The 19882-nt window shown below is 45.6% G+C and overlaps 1 protein-coding gene across 1 annotated transcript in view; it reads left to right on the top strand.

Annotated features, from left to right (window-relative positions):
* The window catches only part of aff2 (AF4/FMR2 family, member 2), a 135127-nt gene that overhangs the window by 53720 nt on the left and 61525 nt on the right, over positions 1-19882 (top strand). The window contains exon 4 of the mRNA XM_027002154.2: positions 18769-18813. Coding sequence (XP_026857955.2) covers positions 18769-18813 — 45 coding nt within the window. The remainder of the gene's footprint in view (positions 1-18768; positions 18814-19882) is intronic.

The following is a 19882-nucleotide window of genomic DNA, read 5'->3' as shown; positions in this document are numbered from 1 at the left end:
TGGGGTTGGGAGGTAATGTGAGGCCATACTCAGCTCTTTAATGACAGCAGGAATCTAAAATGACAAAGCCATCCATTAGCCCTGGAACACATCGTCATCTCCGCGCAGTGCATGCTGATTAGCGCGCCTCATACTGTCCCGACACAAGCACTCACATTAAGACCCAAACAGAAGTGGCATCGCTTAATCAAAAACATTCCGCAAATGTTTGCTTGGCACGACGAATTGTTTCAAGGTTGCACGATTTTTTTGGCTGGGGGTCATTCCGTGGTGGCATGTACGTTAACGAACAGTTGTTTACCAGTTACTCCAGCTAATTAACGCTGAGAGATTATAGTGTCCTCTGGTCGCAGATTTGCTAAGCATGCGTAAAGCGTTAGGCTCAGAGAGAGCGTGTGAAGCAAGTTGCTGCTTCTGTGGAAGGTCGAGTTATATGATGCCTCTCTAAGGAGGCTTGCGGCATGTGCAAGATCCGGGGCAGAAAGTGACTGCTGTGACAGTGGTAACCCAACTGGAACAGCTCCCCAGCAGACGGGAATGAATCAAGATCTGTTTTCTGGATTAAAAAAATGTGTGCTGGTGTCTCACGACACGGACGTACTGGCATGGGCCCATATTTGTACTCTGGCTGAACGTCTTTCGAGTGTCTACAGTGGCTTGGATTCGCTGTTGCATCGCAAAACTGTCTCTCATGTCCATCCACCCAGCTGCACATTAAACTTCCCAATATCCTGCAGAAACATTGAGATAACATTTCTTAAATTACCATTAATCATTTAATTTTCAGCATGTTTTTACACCTATGGAAAGAACAACCCGGTGCCACCTCCGAGACAACTTATCCCGGATGACCCTCCTGAAGAACTGCCTTACCCCGACACCAGATCCAGCCAAGCGCATGCACCAGCCGCTCACATGTCTCCATGCTCCTGAGAGTTCACAACCATCTGCGATATCGCCTGACCAGAGGAACGTGAGCGCAGAAGAAGGACCGCTGTAAAAGCTCACATCACCCCCCTCTGACACCTGAGCCACAACGGCTGACTTTTCTTACCCATGTAAATAGGATTAAGCAACGGGTTACCAGAAGGCCTGCCAGCTCAGAGCGCCAGGCACAGTGGGGGGAACAGACCCTGTAATGCCTGTCTTTTAAACCCCAACTCCTAATGAGGTATCGGTGATCAGGGGGACAAGGCCCTCGCCAGAGATGTGCCTGCCTCCCGCGGGCTATTGCTGGTCAAGCAAGCTCTATGGATCTGCCGCTCACCAATGCATCTGCGTGTAACGAACAGTGGGGCCTTGTTTTCATAAGCCACTTTTTTGTCCTTAACCCACCCAAAGAAGCCTTTTAGCAGGAAAGTCCAACTAAGCCAATGTTCTGAACGTACCACGATCTTATGACCTTCTGCTACAAGGCACAGAGCTAGCCTTCCAGAGACAAGAAGCTTGTTCTAGGTGAGCACAGAACAGATTGGACTCTGTGGTTAGGGTCAAGAGCGGGTCATAGGCGGCGGATCAGAGTGGCTCTATGAAATGGAGCTGGCCTCGCCGTGTAATATAGATGGAGACTGCGTGGCACAAAGGCATCGGGGTGACGCCTGACACCAAGGGCCAGTCACTGGTGAGCGGCCCGCCAAACCAGATCAGTAATGCTTAATCTTTGCGTGAAGCCAGCTAGCTAACCCAGCGCACTTGAGAGCCAAACATGGCCTCTACCCCAGCCCCATCCTGACAGCTACAGATGGTGTCAATTACTGCCAAAAAAAAAAAAAAGAAAAGAAAACACCCAGACCTCCAGGTCCCCTGACATGGCAGGCGAGTAGAAGAGCATACCCCCATATGTAGAGTCAGAGCCCCACCAGGGGACAGGCATGCTGGGAAACGGAGTTTCACTCACTTTTTGAAGGATCTGTCATTTACACTTTATTCTCTGCCTTGTCGCCGGGCGGTGCAAAGGGAAGCCATTCAGTGGCAATTAATTATTGTTGTGTATTCGCTGCTGCGATCCGGGAGATGATATCTGATGCATATTTCCTGTGCCACAATTACAGCAGCTGCTAACTACTGGCATTTACGCGCGCGTTGATTTGAATTATCAGAGACATTAGTAATTTGGGGCTATAAGTGGGTTTTGATTTCTGCCAAAGGCCCAAGCGTTTGGCTGAGGGAAGGGAAGTGAGGGGGTGATTCCAAAGATCTGGATCCCAGAGTCTCACTGAGAGCATGTACAGCCCAACAAGGGTCTCAGCCCAGGGATGTGGGGGTTGTGGTTGCAGTGTTTATGATTCGGTGCCTGTGTGTGTGTGTGTGTGTGTGTGTGTGTGTGTGTCTGTCTGTCTGTCTGTCAGAGCACATGGTAATTTGCCTCCGTGTTGACGCACACAGGAGTATACACACACAGACACACACACACACACACTGTGTATGAGGTGATAGGTCTGATGGAGAAGTGATAATCCCTCAGAGCCTCTGTGCACACATCCTAGGGTTTCATTAGCCCACCGTAGCCGTCAGAGCAAGAGAGAAAAACACACACGCACATACCCACAGATACACACGCTTGCACATACTGTGCACAGTCTGATCTCAGGAGACACAGAGAGTATGAGAGGGGGAGAGAGAGGGAGAGAGTTGAAGGAGAGTGAAAACCAGGGTCAGCATTTTTATTATGGGAGCCGTTCCAGACCTGTGCTGAACAGATGGTATTATTCATGCAGTTAAATGTGACACATGAATTTACATCATTTTCAGGGAGTGAAGGACATGCTCAAGAGTAGATATTCTAATATATTAGCCAGTCTCATGATGGAGGGTTAATCCCATTATTGCTAATGACAGCCCAACATGGAGGAACTCTGTTTCCTTCAACTTTCAGGGCTGCATTTAGAGGAAATTTACAGGTTAGTGTTTCCTCATACAAACAAACAATGCAAAATAGACATCCAGGGGGCTCTGAAAAATCACAAATAATATATAAATAATAACAGAATAAAGTTAAAAATGTATATTGTTTACCGTAATTTGACATCAAATTAAATTTCCATAATGTGATTATGATTTAAGTTTTAAGAGCTCCTGTCTGACTCTCAGGGTCCCATGGGGTCAGGCGAAGGCACCTTTGTACTTTTAGTGGCTTTTGGACCCTCCCCATTGAATGCCCTGCTTCTAAAGAGAGCAGATGCCAGGGCTCACCCTCCCGTCCAATCAAGGCTCCAAACTTGAGCGTAATGCGTTACTTATGCTTGGTATTTTTGGGGTCCAGGGTAGGCTGATGCAGCTCACCAGGCCTGGGAAAAGCTGGGCGGACAGAACGTTGGGGTCCTCAGGATTTAATGTGTACCATCTCAAGGACAGAACTGGCGATGGGCTGAGATGATGGATGGATGGCCCTATCACACTGAACCAGTCATATTTAGACAATGCATCTCTTGAACTTTGAAACAAACATATATTGGCTATTTCTGCCTTTAATGGTGAAAGGTGCATCACTAAGGTATAAATCAAAAGATAACTGTGGCTGTAGTCCACATTTGCATAAACTCTCATGAGAAAGCAATTTTATGTTCTGCATATTATGTGCAAAACCAAAAAAAATAAATAAATAATGCAAATAAACGTGATAAACTTTCCAGCACAGCAAAATGCTCCCTTGTGTATAAAACTAAATTCATCAGAAGTGTGTTATTGGCCTGGCTAGAATGTTGGTGGCCATTTTATGTGCCTGAAGTGAGAAGGAGCAGGAAAATGAATAAAAGGAGCATGAAACCTAATGGAATCTGCACAGAGGAGAGGAGGTGGGGAGAGGGTGGGGTGGGTGTGTGTGTGTGTTTGTGTTGGAGGAGAGGGAGGTCCCTGTCACAGTTCGCACAGAGCTGTCTTTTTCCCACCAGCCTTTGCCCACCAGTGGAGCCCGGGTCGCTGTGGAAATGTCATGACAGGCATATGCTGTTGGCCAGTTTGTGTGTCCAATCGCAGCGCTGTCACCCCTGGCGATGAGGGGGTGGGCTCTACCATGTCCATTTGAAAAATGAGTCCTGCCAGCCTGGGTTTTTTACACATTTCTCTCACCAAAGGATGCCTGATACTTGTTGGGTTCTGAATGGACATGCTCAGAGAAAGAAAAAAAAAAAAATCAGGGAGTGATGATGTTATTCAGGAGTGAAATGTGTTGGGGTTTATGTATGTATGTATCTATGTATGTATTGTTTGTGTGTGTGTGTGTGTGTGTGTGTGTGTGTGTGTGTGTGTGTATATATTGTATGTATGTATGTATGTATGTATGTATGTATGTATATACATACACACACACACACACACACACACACACACACACACAGATTTTATACTGTGTATCTCTGTGCTGGTAAACATGTACTCAGACTGAAAGATACAACAGCCAAAAAAAGATGAACACCCCCCCCCCCACCACCACCACCACTGCCACACACACACACACACACACACACACACACTATCCGCAGAAGCTGCATGAAAAAGTTAGCTCATTGCTTCAACCGGAGATGAGGAAGTCCTACATTAGCGGTTGGGCCAGAGTCTGGGCTAGCAGTGTTCTACTGCAATTACATGGTTCAGTGGCAGCGATTATACTTCTTCTTCAATCTCACCCAGCGAAGTTTTGGTTAGCTGGTTGCCGCACAATTTGCCGCATGGGCATAATGGCCCAGTCTGGTGGAAAAGGGATGATAAATTGAGCTGGCAGGAGCTCATAGATTTATTAAATTTCTATCAAACACTGTAACAAAAAAAAAAAAAGAAAAAGAAAGAAATCGGCAGTGGCTAGGAGTGGGCTTAGATTTTTTAATCAAAATTCATGAGTCCCCGATTCGTGGTTGAGCAGACCAGGGAAGGCTTGAATCGAAGACTGATTAAAGAAAATAAAAGGCTTATTTGAAGTAATTTTTCAATGACGCCTTTTAATTGGATGTTAAATCAAATTCTTATCTGCCTGCTCACAGATAGCAGGCGGTATGGTGGCGTGTGCGTGTCACTCCCAGCGTAACGGATACTCGCAGCGCTGTCTGACTTCGCGCTGCTTCCGCTGGTGGAGGTGAGGGTGGTGGTGGCCTCCACAGTGGGAGTAGGATCAAGACGCAGGTTTATTAAATGGGACATACACAGGAGGATGTCATGGTCAAGTTTAAAGGCAAGATTAAACAAGGGGTGAAGTCCAGGAATATAGTTTGTGTTTGTGTCCATGTGTTTGTGTGTTTGTCTGTGCGTCTGTGGGTGTGCGAATCTGTCTCCATGTGTGTCTGTTCATTTCTGGGCATGCATTTTTACTTTATATATATATATATATATATATATATATATATATATATATATATATACACACACACACACACACACACACACACACACACACACACACAGTAGTGGCTGAAAGTATGAAGTCACAGTTCTGATCTGAGTGCAGGGCCTCTTTAGCTGAATATGAGCATGAAGAGATCAGGCATACGTGTCCAGCCTTCACACGCTTCTGCACACAAGTCTGGCTGCGGCAGCCTGTAAATGCACTTGATGATGTGAGTTACGATCAAAACACAGACGTGCTCACACACCTGCACGGCCCTCGTCCGTCCCCGAGCTGCCTTCCCAGGTCCCTTTACAGTGGGATGGAGAAGCGATTATGGCCAAGTGTGCCAGTGCAGCCCTTTACTGACCAGAGACCCGGTGGAGGGCATTAAACCTGCCACAGCAGAGCAGGGGCCAAATCTGCTGCAGTAATAATATTTATGCAGTGTTCACTGGTCACTGGCTTACCATCTACTAAAGGATGCGTCTGTGGTCCTCTTCGAGAGCGGTTGTTGTGCAGAGGGAGTCTTCATGTCTCTCTGTCTCTCTTTGTCTCTCTTCCTCTCTGTCTCTTTCTTTGATAGATAGTCCAGCGCTTGGCCAGTGACTGAGTGTTTACAGCAGGAGCCTTACAAAAGAGCTAAAGCCTCTTCACTTTTTGAAGCTAACTACTGAGCTGCAGGGCGGCCTGCCACAAGCCCTGCAGTGCAAGTGCACGTCTGCCCTCCTGACATCTCGCTGAGCGATGTGAAGGAGGGTTCCATAGCCAGCTACTCAACACCTCTGTGTTTGTACTCTCCTGCTATGGGCAAGGCGGGCATGAACCGCGAGACTGTTGACGGTTAGAGTTGCTGTGTGTGTGTGTGTGTGTGTGTGTGTGTGTGTGTGTGTGTGTGTGTGTGTGTGTGTGTGTGTGTGTGTGTGTAAGCGTAAGCTGTGACTCCATAGTCCATATTACGATGTGATCATCTGGTCTTGGCAGTCTGTGCCTTAGGCTTTCTTGGTGTAGGTGTGCTGCGATGGCCCCTCGCGCAGCACATCTGCCGTAGCTGCTCAGATGCCACATTTCCACATCCCACTGTCTTCCTGCTGTCAAGTCTGCCACCGTGCCTCCTTGCACTTGTAGGTCCACTCCCTGGCTTCAGGCTATACATATACATCACCTTAGCCTGGGCAGAGCGCACCAAAAGATTGTGTTCCAGGACAGGAATGAAATGAGGACAACCCCCCCCCCCCACCACCACCACCACCACCATGGTGGCATACAACCTGCTCCACTCCCCCTCAACGAGTTTTGCGGGAGTTGGAACATACGGCCAGTAAACCACGCACATGCATACACGTGGTTACATAGCCGATTCTCGAAGTTGTTTATTGGTCCACAGCTCGGGGACCATCTGTTAGGGCGAATGTAAACCTTCCCATTTACATCTTGATTTCTGTTACAGTTTCTCAGCATGCTCAGAAGCCTGCGTGACACCTTCTCCGGTCCTGGGGTTGGCCTGCCCTCTCACAAACGTATCACATCTCTCATCTCTCATTCACTGAACCCGTGTGGCTCCCTCTCCAAAGATCATCCATATTAAACAGCTTTGCACGGCTGCTCTGTTCATTAGCTTGCTTTGCAACTCCTGTAAGTTTGGGGGGGGGGGGGTTCCTGAATTTTTAGGACCTTAGAACACATCTTTGGGCTATCGGTATGGAGAAGAGCAAGCTATCCACCTGAGCACTTGTTAAAGTTATGTATAACTGTCACTAACCATGAATTATGGAGCTTAAGAGTCAGTAAATATATATTATTCAGTGTTTATGATCTACATTGAAACACTTCTCTAATTTGTTTATGCACCATTTGTAATTGCTGACTAGATGTGTGCTATATAAAGTCTGATTATTTAAGGTCAGCATTAGCCAAAAGGTCAAGTGGCCACCTATTTTAGTGTCCGTTTACGATGAGCTGACTTGTTTTGTATTCTTTGTTCTTTGCGAGCCAGCTTGTCTCAGTGCGAGAGTCATGAGTCTCCCATCTGCTAGAGCTTATTTCTGCCCCATGTCCCCATGGCCACTTACCATGCTGCCCACGGGGAGTTTCACAACCAAACATTTATGTGGCCTTTAATACTGCTTCTCCAGAAGTGGCCGAGCAGACAGAAGGACCGTGCAGTGGAAACATGGCATGTGACAGGAGGGGCCGATTCATCGGTCCACACAGACATGGTTAGAACGGAAAATACATTACAATTAAATATAGCCTTAACAGCACCCTTGTTTTTGTACATAGGTAAGATTATTTGGACTGTTAAACTAATTTGAGTTTGGCTAACTATATCACTTAGGGAGTAATGTGTGCTAAGGTATGATCCTTGCATATTTCACTTGTCTATAGGTTTGTGCATACCAGTATGGATGCCTGTGATACCTCCATGACGCTGCACCTCTCTTGTCACTTTGTTGCCACCAGCTGTCTGTCTTTTCTTGTCTTTTGCTCATATGGTGACTTTCTCAGTGCATTTATGAGCCAGTTGATTGTAGTTGTGCACAAAGATCTGCTTTCATTTTCTCCCAACAAACAGTGTCTGGTGTAAACCATCAGAAAGCATACAGCATCAAACAGTGTCTAGTGTAAACAATCAGAAAGCATCACACAGAGTCTGAGGTAAACAATCAGAAACCTACATCATTAAACAGTTTAACAATCACAAAGCATACAGCGTCAAACACTATCTGGTTCAGACAATCAGAAAGCATACAGCATCAAACGGAACATCAGCTCCAGCCAACTTTATTGTCAGCCTATCCTTATACTAGTGAACAGTAAGTTGATGTTGTGTCCCTCTCAGACCACTGTAAAACCCACAAGACAAGACAACATGTTACGAAATAAGGCAAAAGCAATACACAAAATTTTTGACTTTAAGAAAGCTCATTCATAAAAAATATGTACAGATAATCATTGGTGAATCATATAAAGTACACTAGTGTATACAGATGAACAGTCATATGAAGTACACTAGTCTGTACAGATCAGCAGTCATATGAAGTACACTAGTCTGTACAGATCAGCAGCTATTGTAGTTAAAGCTACACAGTACAAGATCATGTTGGAGGATATGGTAGCATGCTTTATGACATGTGTACATTTTACTGTGATTGCTGAAGATGGGGAGAGGCATGCAGTGCTAGTGTGAATGCTACATTAGCGTGAGACAGGTTGAGAGGCATTCCATGCTAGCGTGGCATTAGTGTTTGTATCATGAGAGGGGAGTCGGGTTGGAGGGCTGGACTTTATATCCCGGCGCTTCACATATGTGACCAATGGGCCTCCCATTGCACAGGCCAGTCATAGTTTTAATGTGCAAAAGACTCTATAATACAGAATTATCTGACAAACACCTCGCTTATGCCTGTAGTCTGGACTAACTAGACTATTTTTATGCTGTTTGTGTAAGTATATTTGTGTGTGTGTGTGTGTGTGTGTGTGTGTGTGTGTGTGTGTGTAGCTGGTGTGCATACTCCTTGCTTCCTTGCCACTTCTCTCTCATGAATATTAATTAGCATGAGAAGCCATCACTAAGACGAGACAGCTTACACAAACACATACACAAACACACGTAGGAAGACACACAGCTACGAACACAAACTGATTACTCTCGGTGTGGGTGGATTTTGTGTGTGGGGGTGTTTTTATTGTGCATGTGTGTTCTTTAACTGTATGTTGATTATTTTTTCTGCCTGTGTGTGTCTTTCTGGCTGTTTACATTACTTTGTGGAGTTTGGTTTTTATTTTCGTCATAAAGCTGGTACTCTTAACCATACGCTATGAGAATGTAGCCACATGCGGTTTTGTGGAATGAATTAAATTCGTGTTTAACACAAAATTCACAAGAGGCCATTTATAGTCTGCTTCGTGAGATCTGGAATAAAAATTAAAACGCTGGCCTTTCTTCCCCCATATGCATATCTTATTTCCACATTTTATCCCATTAAAGAGAAGATAAAATGGAACAGAACATGGCTTTATGCTTTGCTAAACTCAAGTTATCTTTTAAAATTCGCTAGACTGAAACATATCCAAAGGGAGAAAGCATTTAATGTTTTGTAGGCATCCATTTCTTTCACTAATTACTCAATAGCTCTCAATCCTCAAGTAGTTTTTCCTTGAAAAACAATGGGTAAGTCTAACAAAGAAGCACTGGTATTTTTCCGCACGTCCCCAAGAAACTTTATGCGTGAAGCCGTTGTGGGCAAACATTATGTTTGAGCTCACATAAAAGGAAGGGAATCAAAGCGTGTGGTTTTGGCTTTTTAGCTTAGCGAGCCAGCTCTCCAGCTCTGACTTCACCCTCTTTCGAACGCCGTGAGGAATGTTCCATGTGTTCCGTGTGTTTGCTCCGCCATCTCGTCACTCGAGCACCACGTTCCTACCGCATGCGTACACAGCTGATCAATCGCAGTCTTAATAAAGGACGCGCTCCTTAAAAAAAAAAAAAAGTAATAAATAAATAAAAAATAAAAAGCGGTGTTTTTAAGATGGCATGCTTACGCAGCCACTCTAGGGTCGCTGGAAAGAGTCGATAATGTAAGGTTTTGAACATTTTTAGAGTTGATATGATATTCAATGACAGGGCAAAAAGCCGTTTATGGGCAAGGAACAGAAGTCTTGCTGAATTGGCTGTGGGCTTGCGTTCAGTGCTGCTGTAGCGTTCTGCTTCCTCAGAGCACGGTCACAGCAGCCGGAGCTCTGGTGCATGCTGACGCCTCAGTTAAAGGTTATGGCCTTTCTTCTTCTCGGGCCTTTAAAATGGCTTTGTATCTCTATCCCGCCTCCCCTTGCTCCCCCAAGCTCATGTGCTGATGAAACGCAGATAGGCCTCGGCCCCAAACTTGCATACTGAGCATAAATAGCATATTTAATTAGACCGTGGACGCGCTCTAAATCAAATTACCCTCCGACAGACAGGAACACTTACATTAGCAGCGTTCCCGAGCCTCACCACAGCCAAAATTTAAATTAGTAACAGATAATTAGGATAAGAGCGGGAACTCGGGTTGACGTTTCTGGCGCGTAATTGCGATGCACGTGAGACGCGCTGCTTTAGCTAATTAGCCATAGCAGGGATAGTGACGGGGTCAGACCAGGGAGAGACTCTTCAGATGAAAGAGGTCCAGTGCTATCGTGGTGGCCAGGAAGAGAGTGAAGGGCTCCAGGAAGCCGCTGGCTGAGCGAATGCCCGGGCCACCAAGAAGCCTTCAGCCGCCGCAGACACATGAGGGAACGATGCGATGTGCCAGAGCTCCCAGGGACCTTGAATCCTCAGGCCTAGGTTAAACTTTACAGAGCAAGACAGGGATGTGGTCAGTATAATCAGTACCGTGCAGAGCTAGTCTTTGGGTAGGTCCGCACGTCGAAGTGTCATGGCTGGCCAAACCAGCAGTTATTAGAGTATGACAGTTATGTTGCAGTTGAATGAAATTTGGGAAAAGAATAACAGATTTGCTTTGTTGATGGGGTAGGAGGCTACAGCACCCTGTGTGATAAGGAGCCAAGTTCAATCTAGTTGTTTATAGTAGCACTGCCGTAGTGGTCCCAGCGCATGCCTGAATGTATTCAGTTCCACGTCATAAAAAAATTAGGTTAAACACACACACACACACACACACACACACACACACACACATATATATAATATACCATACTTACTCATCCTGATGCATTTCATGCTTGAACCTTTTAGCTTCAAAGCACAATCCAGTCCAACCCTGTGGTCACTTTGATATGACTGTAACATGACTGAACTCAATTCAACACTCATACATCCACACACACCACAATTACCAAGCAAGTCATTACAAAGAGGTAATCTTTTGTAATAAATGTGTCAAGACTTCATTAACCTATCTTATAACCTCTCACAATGAGGGTACTCCTGAACACTTTAGACTTTGGACGTATTCCAAATAACTCATGGATAAACACGCAGTGCCTTTGAGACTCACATTGGCCTGATCCAACTGGGTAAAAAATAACTTGTTCTCCAAATGCTTTTCTCTACCTCCATCCTCCTCAGCTCCAAACTAGTTGAATATTTTATTGCTTATTAACCTTTTTTTGGAAGATGACACTCACTGGGAGGCTGGCGGGGAGAGAGGGGCTCTGGGCCACACTGAACTGGCTTATGCAAACCATTGTAATGTCCCACAGGAAAGTGCTTCATTCTAGCCACCATGTCCATAAACAAAGGTAGCTTTAGCGGAGACGATAAGCTGCATTTATACTCATCTACTCCTCCGTCTCTCTCTCTCTCTCTCTCTCTCTCTCTCTCTCTCTCATTCTCTCCCTCCCTCCCTTTCTTTCATTTTTTCTCTCTCTCGCTCTCTCTCTCTCATATGTCCCTCGATCTCCACCTCTCCCATTTGTTAGATCAAATCCACAAGCTCATTAATCGCAACAGGAGGTGTTGCTGGTGTGACCTGGCCTTCTTGCCTGCATTCACTGAGGGGCTCGGGGGTTGCTGGCTAGCACACAGAGTTATTAGCTAGCTCAGATTAATAATCAGAATGCTGCTGGGTGGAGGTTTTACATCTCACTGTGCTGTGTTGGCCTGGGCCTGATGTTCTTTCCTCACAAACAGCCATATTTGGAAAATGTCCCCAGGATTTATCCCCCCCCAACACCCCCCCACTCTTTTGCAGTCACGCTTCTGCTGTCGTCTGAGTGATGTTGTGCTCCGCATGGTGATTAGGTGCCTTTGTTCCACCATGGAGCAGCCGTGGCGTAAAAGCAGTGTGTATTTGTGAGTGAGAAAGTGTGTGTCTGTGTCTGTGTGAGAGTGTGTTCCTGTGTGCCAAGGGTGGCCACTCAAGCTACAGGAGCAGTCTGGCGAGTTGAGCCCAGAGTTCGACCTCTTTTCTTCAGTTCATGTTAGTCATAATGTTTCCGTAGCCTCCTATGCATCTGACTAGAGAGATGAGTGTTTGTTTCATTGTCATTTTCCAAGCATTGCTTTGTGTAATGGAATAAATGGCATTGTGATTAACATATGTTGCACCAGGCCTATTATCATCAGTTAGCATTGCTGTCAAAGCCAGACATTTCAGAGGCAGATGATTAACAAAACCGCAGAGTCATCCTTCATAATGCAACAATGAAATCATAAATGCAGTGTTCGTCTTAGCCATTCTGAAATGACTCATGAAATAGTGTGTTATGACAGGTCATCACCTCTGCATAGATAATGCTCTTGCTAATTTGTATTATGTTGTCCTATCTGATTCAGGCAGCTGGTTGCTGTAAGAAGGCGAGTAAGTGGTCTAGGGGTCCGGGGCCCGGGGTGCAGGCTAGCCAGCCGTGCGCCGCTTGGTGAGCGGATGCCAAGCCTTTGCTGCACATTAGAGTGTGGCTGGCCATGGTACCAAAACACAAATAAATGCACGTACACACACATGCATATACGCACACATGTATGCACATACTGGGCATGTATGCCCATACACACACATGCAATGCATGCATGCATGCATGTATGCACACACACACACACACACACACAGTCAGACCTGCTCAAGTGAGCAGCAGAGGAGGAAATGTCCAAATGTACAGGCCAACACGCACATACTCGGAACACATAAATGTTTGCATGCATACATACACACACACACGCATGCGCACACCGCACACACACACACCCACACCCACAAGCAAGTAAAGCACTGCCGGGGTCATACCAAGACCAGAGAATAGCTGTTAGCCACAGACTTATAAGGGTATTTGTTCTGCTCTCCCCCATCAGTGTTTTCCTCAGAGCTTCGCAGCTTTAAAAAAAAAAAACCTTTTTATGGGGATATTAGAACAGCCTCCAGGCTCTACATCAGCCTTGCAGAATCCCTATGTAAATTGATTACATCCCAAGATTAGAGTTGATTAGGTATACATTGGCTATTATATCCACATGGTGTTTTTTTAGGTGAAGTGATGTAGAAAAAAAAAGTCCTCTCACATTGTTCTTTTCTCCTCCAAAAGTGGGTGAGAAGTGTGTGCAGCCTAACCATAACCATCAGACAGACATGTGCACGCACACACACACACACACACACACACACACACACACACACACACACACACACACACACAAACACATACACACAGTTTCCACCTTGTCCAGGGGAAAAAAAAAAAAAAAAAAAGATGTGGAAAAAAAAAATAGCTCACGATCTGGAATAGAACATGAGCCTTGTGGGGTGAGGGGGTGGGGGGAAAGCAAACGCTCTCAATACCCAGTGAACTACCTGACTACCACCCCCCTATGGAAAACGTACTTGGCGCAGACCATGAGAAATCTCAGCAAAAGCTGAGGAATCACCGGAAAAAGCGTGTTAGCGAGTCACTCAACAGCACGACAGTCATGGGGGGGGGGGGGGGGTTTCATTTAATTGGGCTAGAGAATGTCTGGCAGCAGCTGAACGATTATATGGGGGGGGGGGGAATTGAGCTGTCAATACAGAATGTGGCAGGAAGCGCGCGCCTGCCGTTTGCCGCATTGACTTCATTCTACGCGAAGCCGCAACTGATTGTATGTTCGTTCACTGATTTGCTTCCCTGAGGATTGTTTGATGGATGTAGATTTACTACAGAAATATGTGTTGTTTTCAAAACTGTTAAATAATAAATAAATAAATAAATAAAACATTTAAGAGTGTGAAAAGTCCTTTGGACATTTTTACGGTATCACCAGCCCACTTACAAAAGAGGACAGCGCATTAGTTAAAAAGCCTAATTATATGACTCAAAATTATAATGCTTAGTATGTCAATCAAAGCAACTGATGAGCCTGATGAGTGTAGGACCATGCCTGGAGAGATGTTTGCGTCTTTCTCATACCGTTTGCTGTTCAATGATTTGTTGTCATATACCAGGGTAGATTTTCTGGGTGGTTGTGTGTTGGTGTCAACACTAGTTGCATAAAGGCTGTGTCGCACATGGAGAAGTCTGCGTTAAAGCAGCGGCGTTGGGATCTGGAGTCTAATGCTCTGAATACTGAATGGCTTTCTCGGGGCTTTCTCATAGCAGCGGGAGACTGGCACACATGAAAGTGATTGTATCACAGACATTATTCAGGAGGAGAGCTGGATTCATCTGCGCCTCTAGTCTGCTCCGGTCTTGGTAGCGTATCCGCAACACAACATTTGGTCAGGTCACACTAAATGATGCATGACCGCGCAGGTGAAAGAAGAGCGTCGTGTATCCTGGACTTCACTCACTCTATCTACTTCTCTTTTCCTTTCTGCTTTTCTCTCTCTGCTTCTGCTATGTCTCTCTCTACCTCTGTCCCTCTTTCCCTCTCCTCCTCTCTCTCTCTCTCTCTTTCTCTCTTACAATATTTCAAAGACTACATTATGTATGACAGTTCAAAGGCACGATAACCCCCCCCACCACCACCACCACCACCACCACCACCACCACCACACACACACACTTCTACTGTGGGAGATTCCACTCGCCCCACTCTGGTTTGTTTGTTTCTTGGCTCTCTCAGCAAGCTGGCCGATGCTAACAAGCAGAGGAGATCGCGGTAACCAAGCTAACCTTTAGCGAGCTGAAGACTTTCTGCACATGTTCCATCTCTGTGGAACCATTCCCCCCCTCCACACCTCATGGCCCTCTTTTATTTTCCCACCACATGGTGGCCATGGCTCACTGGCCGGCACTTTAAAAATCCAACCCCATTGCACTCTGGGCCTTTTCTCAAAGACCACAACCCAGATTGACTTGTTACTAGTCTAGTTATTTTATTTATTTCAGCTTCCCCCCCCCCCCTTATTTTCTCCCCAGTGGTGTGAAATGGAATGGGAACTTTTTCCTTTTCTCATCCCATCTGCCTACTCATCTATATCAGGACACGAGTGCCTTCGCCGCACCCCTCCGCCTGTCATCGCTGACTGTGCCGCGGCCACTTTTTTCTTCCTTCCATCCATCATTCCTCCCCTCTTTTTTTGCTCCCCATCCTCCGTGGCCTGTCAGACGGATAGGCAGGTAAAGGCAGTCATCCAGTCCCTCTCTTGCCCCCCTTTCAGATCTGTTTGTTCACGGAGCCACTCTTCCACTTTTTAAGCGCAATTTAGCGGCGGGCTAAGTGCTGAGTGCAGCTTTCCACTTTGATATGCTTTTTTTTCCCCCCCTCTCCCTTTTCCCCTTTAAGAAAAAGACTAATACATCTTATATGTTGTTGATGCACAGACGCTTTCTGAACAGCTATTTCAAAGAAAAATGCACTCCTGCCCTGGTAATTGCCACCACAATATTCCCCAGGATCCTCCCATGATTCAGAGGGACAGGACTTTCTCTCTCTCTCTCTGTCTCTCTCTCTGAAAGGTTTCTGCAGCCTTGGAGAACGAGGTGATTGACACTTTCTCCTTCTTTCCCACCCTTTCCAACTTTTCCACAGTCATGCCAAAAAAAGAGCTTGCAGAGATTAGCGACTCCTCCAGTGATCTCTGTATCTGCCTATTAAAATGGTCACCTTTTTTCTCTTTCCCTGAGAATAAAGATATGGTGCTAAATTCGTCTGCGACTAAAGGTCTAGTGAACTGGCTCACGGTGATTAAAGGCGGCACTGCGGAACCACTGAATAGTTTATTCACTGCGACCTGTGATTTATGGGTGTGAGTTTGTGGAAAAAGTTAATCTAGAGTACTGATACCTTACGGTTAGACTTAGCTTTTATGTTCATGTTGTTGATGCAAAGATGAAGGGAGCAAGAGAAAAATGAGTGAATTAAAATTTGCAGAAAATTAGTTCAGTTTTGGGGACTCTGCTGCTCCAGTTGTCATCATATTTTTTATTTTTATTTTTTTTCCTTTACAATATTTCAGCCTGACAACATTTTCCTATATGCGGGGGAACTGACTATGAGAGAGAAATCATTTGTGAAGCCATTAAATCGTCCTAAGGATGCAGGTATGGCCAGGATCCCTGCAGTAGCACCGAAATAAGATCGCAGCTGGACAACATCTTTCCTGCCATTTCACATGATAACATCGTGGAATATGAGGAGTAAAGGTGACCCTCGGCATGTCTTGGGAAAAAAAAAACAAAAAAAAAACAACAACAACATTTAACATCCTATTTCCATGTCTGCTTTACCAACAAAATGTTTACCTTGCTATCCATAAAATTCTGTGGTGTTTTGGTTGAATCTGGATAAGAGTAAAACATATTGAATCTGGATAAGAGTAAAACATAATGGCAGAATCCTGACTGAGGGGGGGGAAAGAGCCCTTTGCTGGCATAAACAATTTTCCAGCACGCACGAATCCCTCTTCATATCACTGACATTTCTGTCAGCCCGCAGGCGATATGAGCGGCGTTTGCATTCAGCTCGTGCCGCCGCGCGCCTTTTAGCATCTCGGCTGGAATCGAAATGGGGTTCACCACAGGTAACGCTGAAATGAACTCGGGCGTCATAGCAATGGGCTCCCTCCGCCGCACTCTTAAAAGCAGAGCAAAGGAGGACAATGGCGGAGCAACATCTGATTAGAGCGCCTAAGCCTGAACATTCCGTTTCTATGGGAACAGGATATTATGTGCTGGCCCTGAGAAAACAGGAAGTTTACGTCTGCCGGGGAGCCGCGTTTACTGTGCTCCCTCCGGCTTTCCTGCCCATGGCAGAGTTTAGGGGCACCAACACTTATTAAGGGTTTTCAGGCATGACAAAATGCCTGGAAAATGCTTTGTTGTTCCAAACGCAATCTAGTCCAGGTAGGTTAGGACTGGTACAGGTAGGGTTGGAACATAAATCTAGACCTCCAGGAGCAGGACACAGCATCATGAGGAAAGGCATATGGCAGCGTTCCTCACACCGGATTGTAGAGAGCCACAGAGCAGCACTGCTTCGTGGTTTTCTGCCATACCTGATTCAGCCCTTCAGATAATTCTCTCTGCCTTCAGGAGACTCAAAACTTCAGTGATGGTACCGTTCAGACTTGGGTGCGAGGTACTATGGGTCAGGGGCAGGGCAGGTTTTTTCTAACACCAGCGAACCCAGCCACACCCGTTTCCCTCCAGATGGCTGACCTTCACACTGATGCCCAGCCTCTTTCCACGGCTGGCCTTGATCAGTGTCCGGGTAGATAGAGTGGAAAGAGTCCTTTTCTCTGGAGTTCCTTTTGTCCAGCTCTCCTCTTAGACTCGACTGTTCATCTTGAGCATGCTTAAATCCCACAAGCAGCATTAACAGTAGCAGGGGGCTGAAGTTTTCTGCTTGACCAGGGCTAACTGAAGCTTGCTTGGATGGAGATGAATATTTAAAATGCGGTGATATGTCTGAAATTGGCAAAGGCAAACACACACGCACACACACACACGAGACCAGTCGGCAGGGGAAAAGAATGAGTTATCGTAGGGCTGGCCATACTCAGAGGGTAATGAATTACTAGTTATTAAGCAATTCTTTGGTCCCTTATGCCTGGCCAATTGTGGCCCATTAGTCTACTAGGGACTTGTTAGGCCTTAATTGCTATTTTCCTCAGCCTGCTTTAAAGTGTCGCTGAGTCACTGCAGCTGAACGTAAACCCGATGACATTCCACTGCCTTCTAAGCCGCCAGTGTGAGTCTAGTGATTAGCTAGCATACAGCCGGCCTCCGCTGGTACATGGGCCATGGGCAGGAGTGCACCTGATGGCAGCCAGCTTTGCCACATATGGGAAGTGATGTCATCTCGCCCCCATCTGATCAGCTGGAGTGATTGTACAGTGCATCTTTACTGTTTGAGAACCCAGCACGCGGTACTGACTCAGCTGCTGGCCGAACACCTGTGTGGCATCAGTAGCACAAGCAATGTATGCACACAACACCAAGACAAGACTTTATGGGACACCGAGACTTGACTTTAGCAGACACCATTACATGACTTTATCAGGCAACACCTGCTTCTACAGCCAGGCCTAAATGCCTGCTATATGTTTTGCCGTTCAAAGTTATAATTCTCCACTTGCAGCACTGTGCTCAGGATACTGTACTCTGAAGTCACATGACTGTCTCGTACCCATTGTGTACAATGTACACATTGTGAATCTTCATTAGTTTACATCACCTTCTTTAGGAGTGACCTGGTTTTGAAGAAACGATGCTGGCTGGATTCTTTTAACATAAATTTATACCAGGAATGCATGTGTAAATACTGGATATGAACTCATGAATACAGCAGGTTTGTGTTGGGGGGGGTGTAAAACTGGTCTTTCCTGAAAGATGTCCCTGGAAATGTGGCACAGCAGTGCAGAGAACAAGACAAGTTAAAATGTTAACAGCCTATACCTACAGATTTAGGTCTACCAAATAAACTCAGTACATATCAGTGTTTAAAGCAGCCTTTTTGTTTCCTGGTGTCTCTTTGCTTTTACCATTTTTAATGAGTCTTTTCTTTCTTTATTTTTCCTTCCTTTCTTTCTTCTCTGCAGGTCAGCCTGTCCAACGACTCCAGCTGTGTGGAGGAAATTCTACGGGTAAGTGACATCCACCCGTCTCCTCGCTGCACTAATTACCCCCTGCTCTCCAAAACGCCCGCTTCCACACATAATGGCTCTGACCCATCCCTTGCATGGGCCTGAGCTTAAAAGCCCCCTTCCCTTCACATGCCAGTACCTGGCCCTTTTGTGTCAATCGGTAAAAGTGAGTGTTTGTACTTTTTTTTGCCATTTGCATGACAGCAGCTGAAATGAGTCTATGTGGTGTTGAGGGTTCCCTGTAAATCGCTGATAAATAAATGTGAGGGCTTTTTATTACCTCTTTCTGTTTCCTTCACACTCCCACGTTATTCACTTAAAGCAACTGGTTGATGTTTGGCTTTCTTGTTCATGATGTCGGTGATCGGAACATGCTTGGGACATAAATGGATAAGTCACACAGTCACACTGCCATCAATGCTGTTCTAGAATCAGTGTAACTTGAACTCCACGATGTAACTGCTTCTCTGTGTAACTTGCATTTGTAGCTTGCATAATGTGTTGTCCAGCGCATCCTGGAGTGTGGCTGCCAGACGGAGTGCATGATGGGATTTCTCAGTGGGCTCTCTGTAAGGGAGGGCTGCCATGACTCAGATGTGACTCAAGCTGGCCATTGCTCAGATCTCCATCGCATCACTGATGATGCAAGCAAAGCCAATGCCCCTTAGACGCTTATGATGTCAGCAGTAGATGATGTCAGATGGTAGAGCAGCTTGTGTTTTTTGAAGGTTCTCAACATTACTTAGATAATGCTGAACAATATTAGGATTAAGTCTTTTCTTTTGTTAATCTCTGCTGCAGTGTCAAATGTAATGTGAGCTAAAAGCTATTGGGTCTTTTAACTGGGAAGAGTTAGTCAGTATAGGTTTTCCGAGATGTGTATCATGGATAAGGCTGACTCTCAGTCATTTTCTAAACCAAACCTGTCGTTACCACCATTTCCTGCACTCTCACTGATGGCAGAGTGAATTGAAAATAATAGACCCTTACATGGGTGATATTCCGTATCTGTACAAATCACTAATAGACACACTGTAGCAGAGTAGCATCTTTAAACTTGTCCTTTTCA

The sequence above is a fragment of the Electrophorus electricus genome, chromosome 12 (assembly GCF_013358815.1).
Source record: "Electrophorus electricus isolate fEleEle1 chromosome 12, fEleEle1.pri, whole genome shotgun sequence".
NCBI classification, from domain to species: domain Eukaryota; kingdom Metazoa; phylum Chordata; class Actinopteri; order Gymnotiformes; family Gymnotidae; genus Electrophorus; species Electrophorus electricus.
This window is presented reverse-complemented; position numbering and strand designations above follow the sequence as displayed.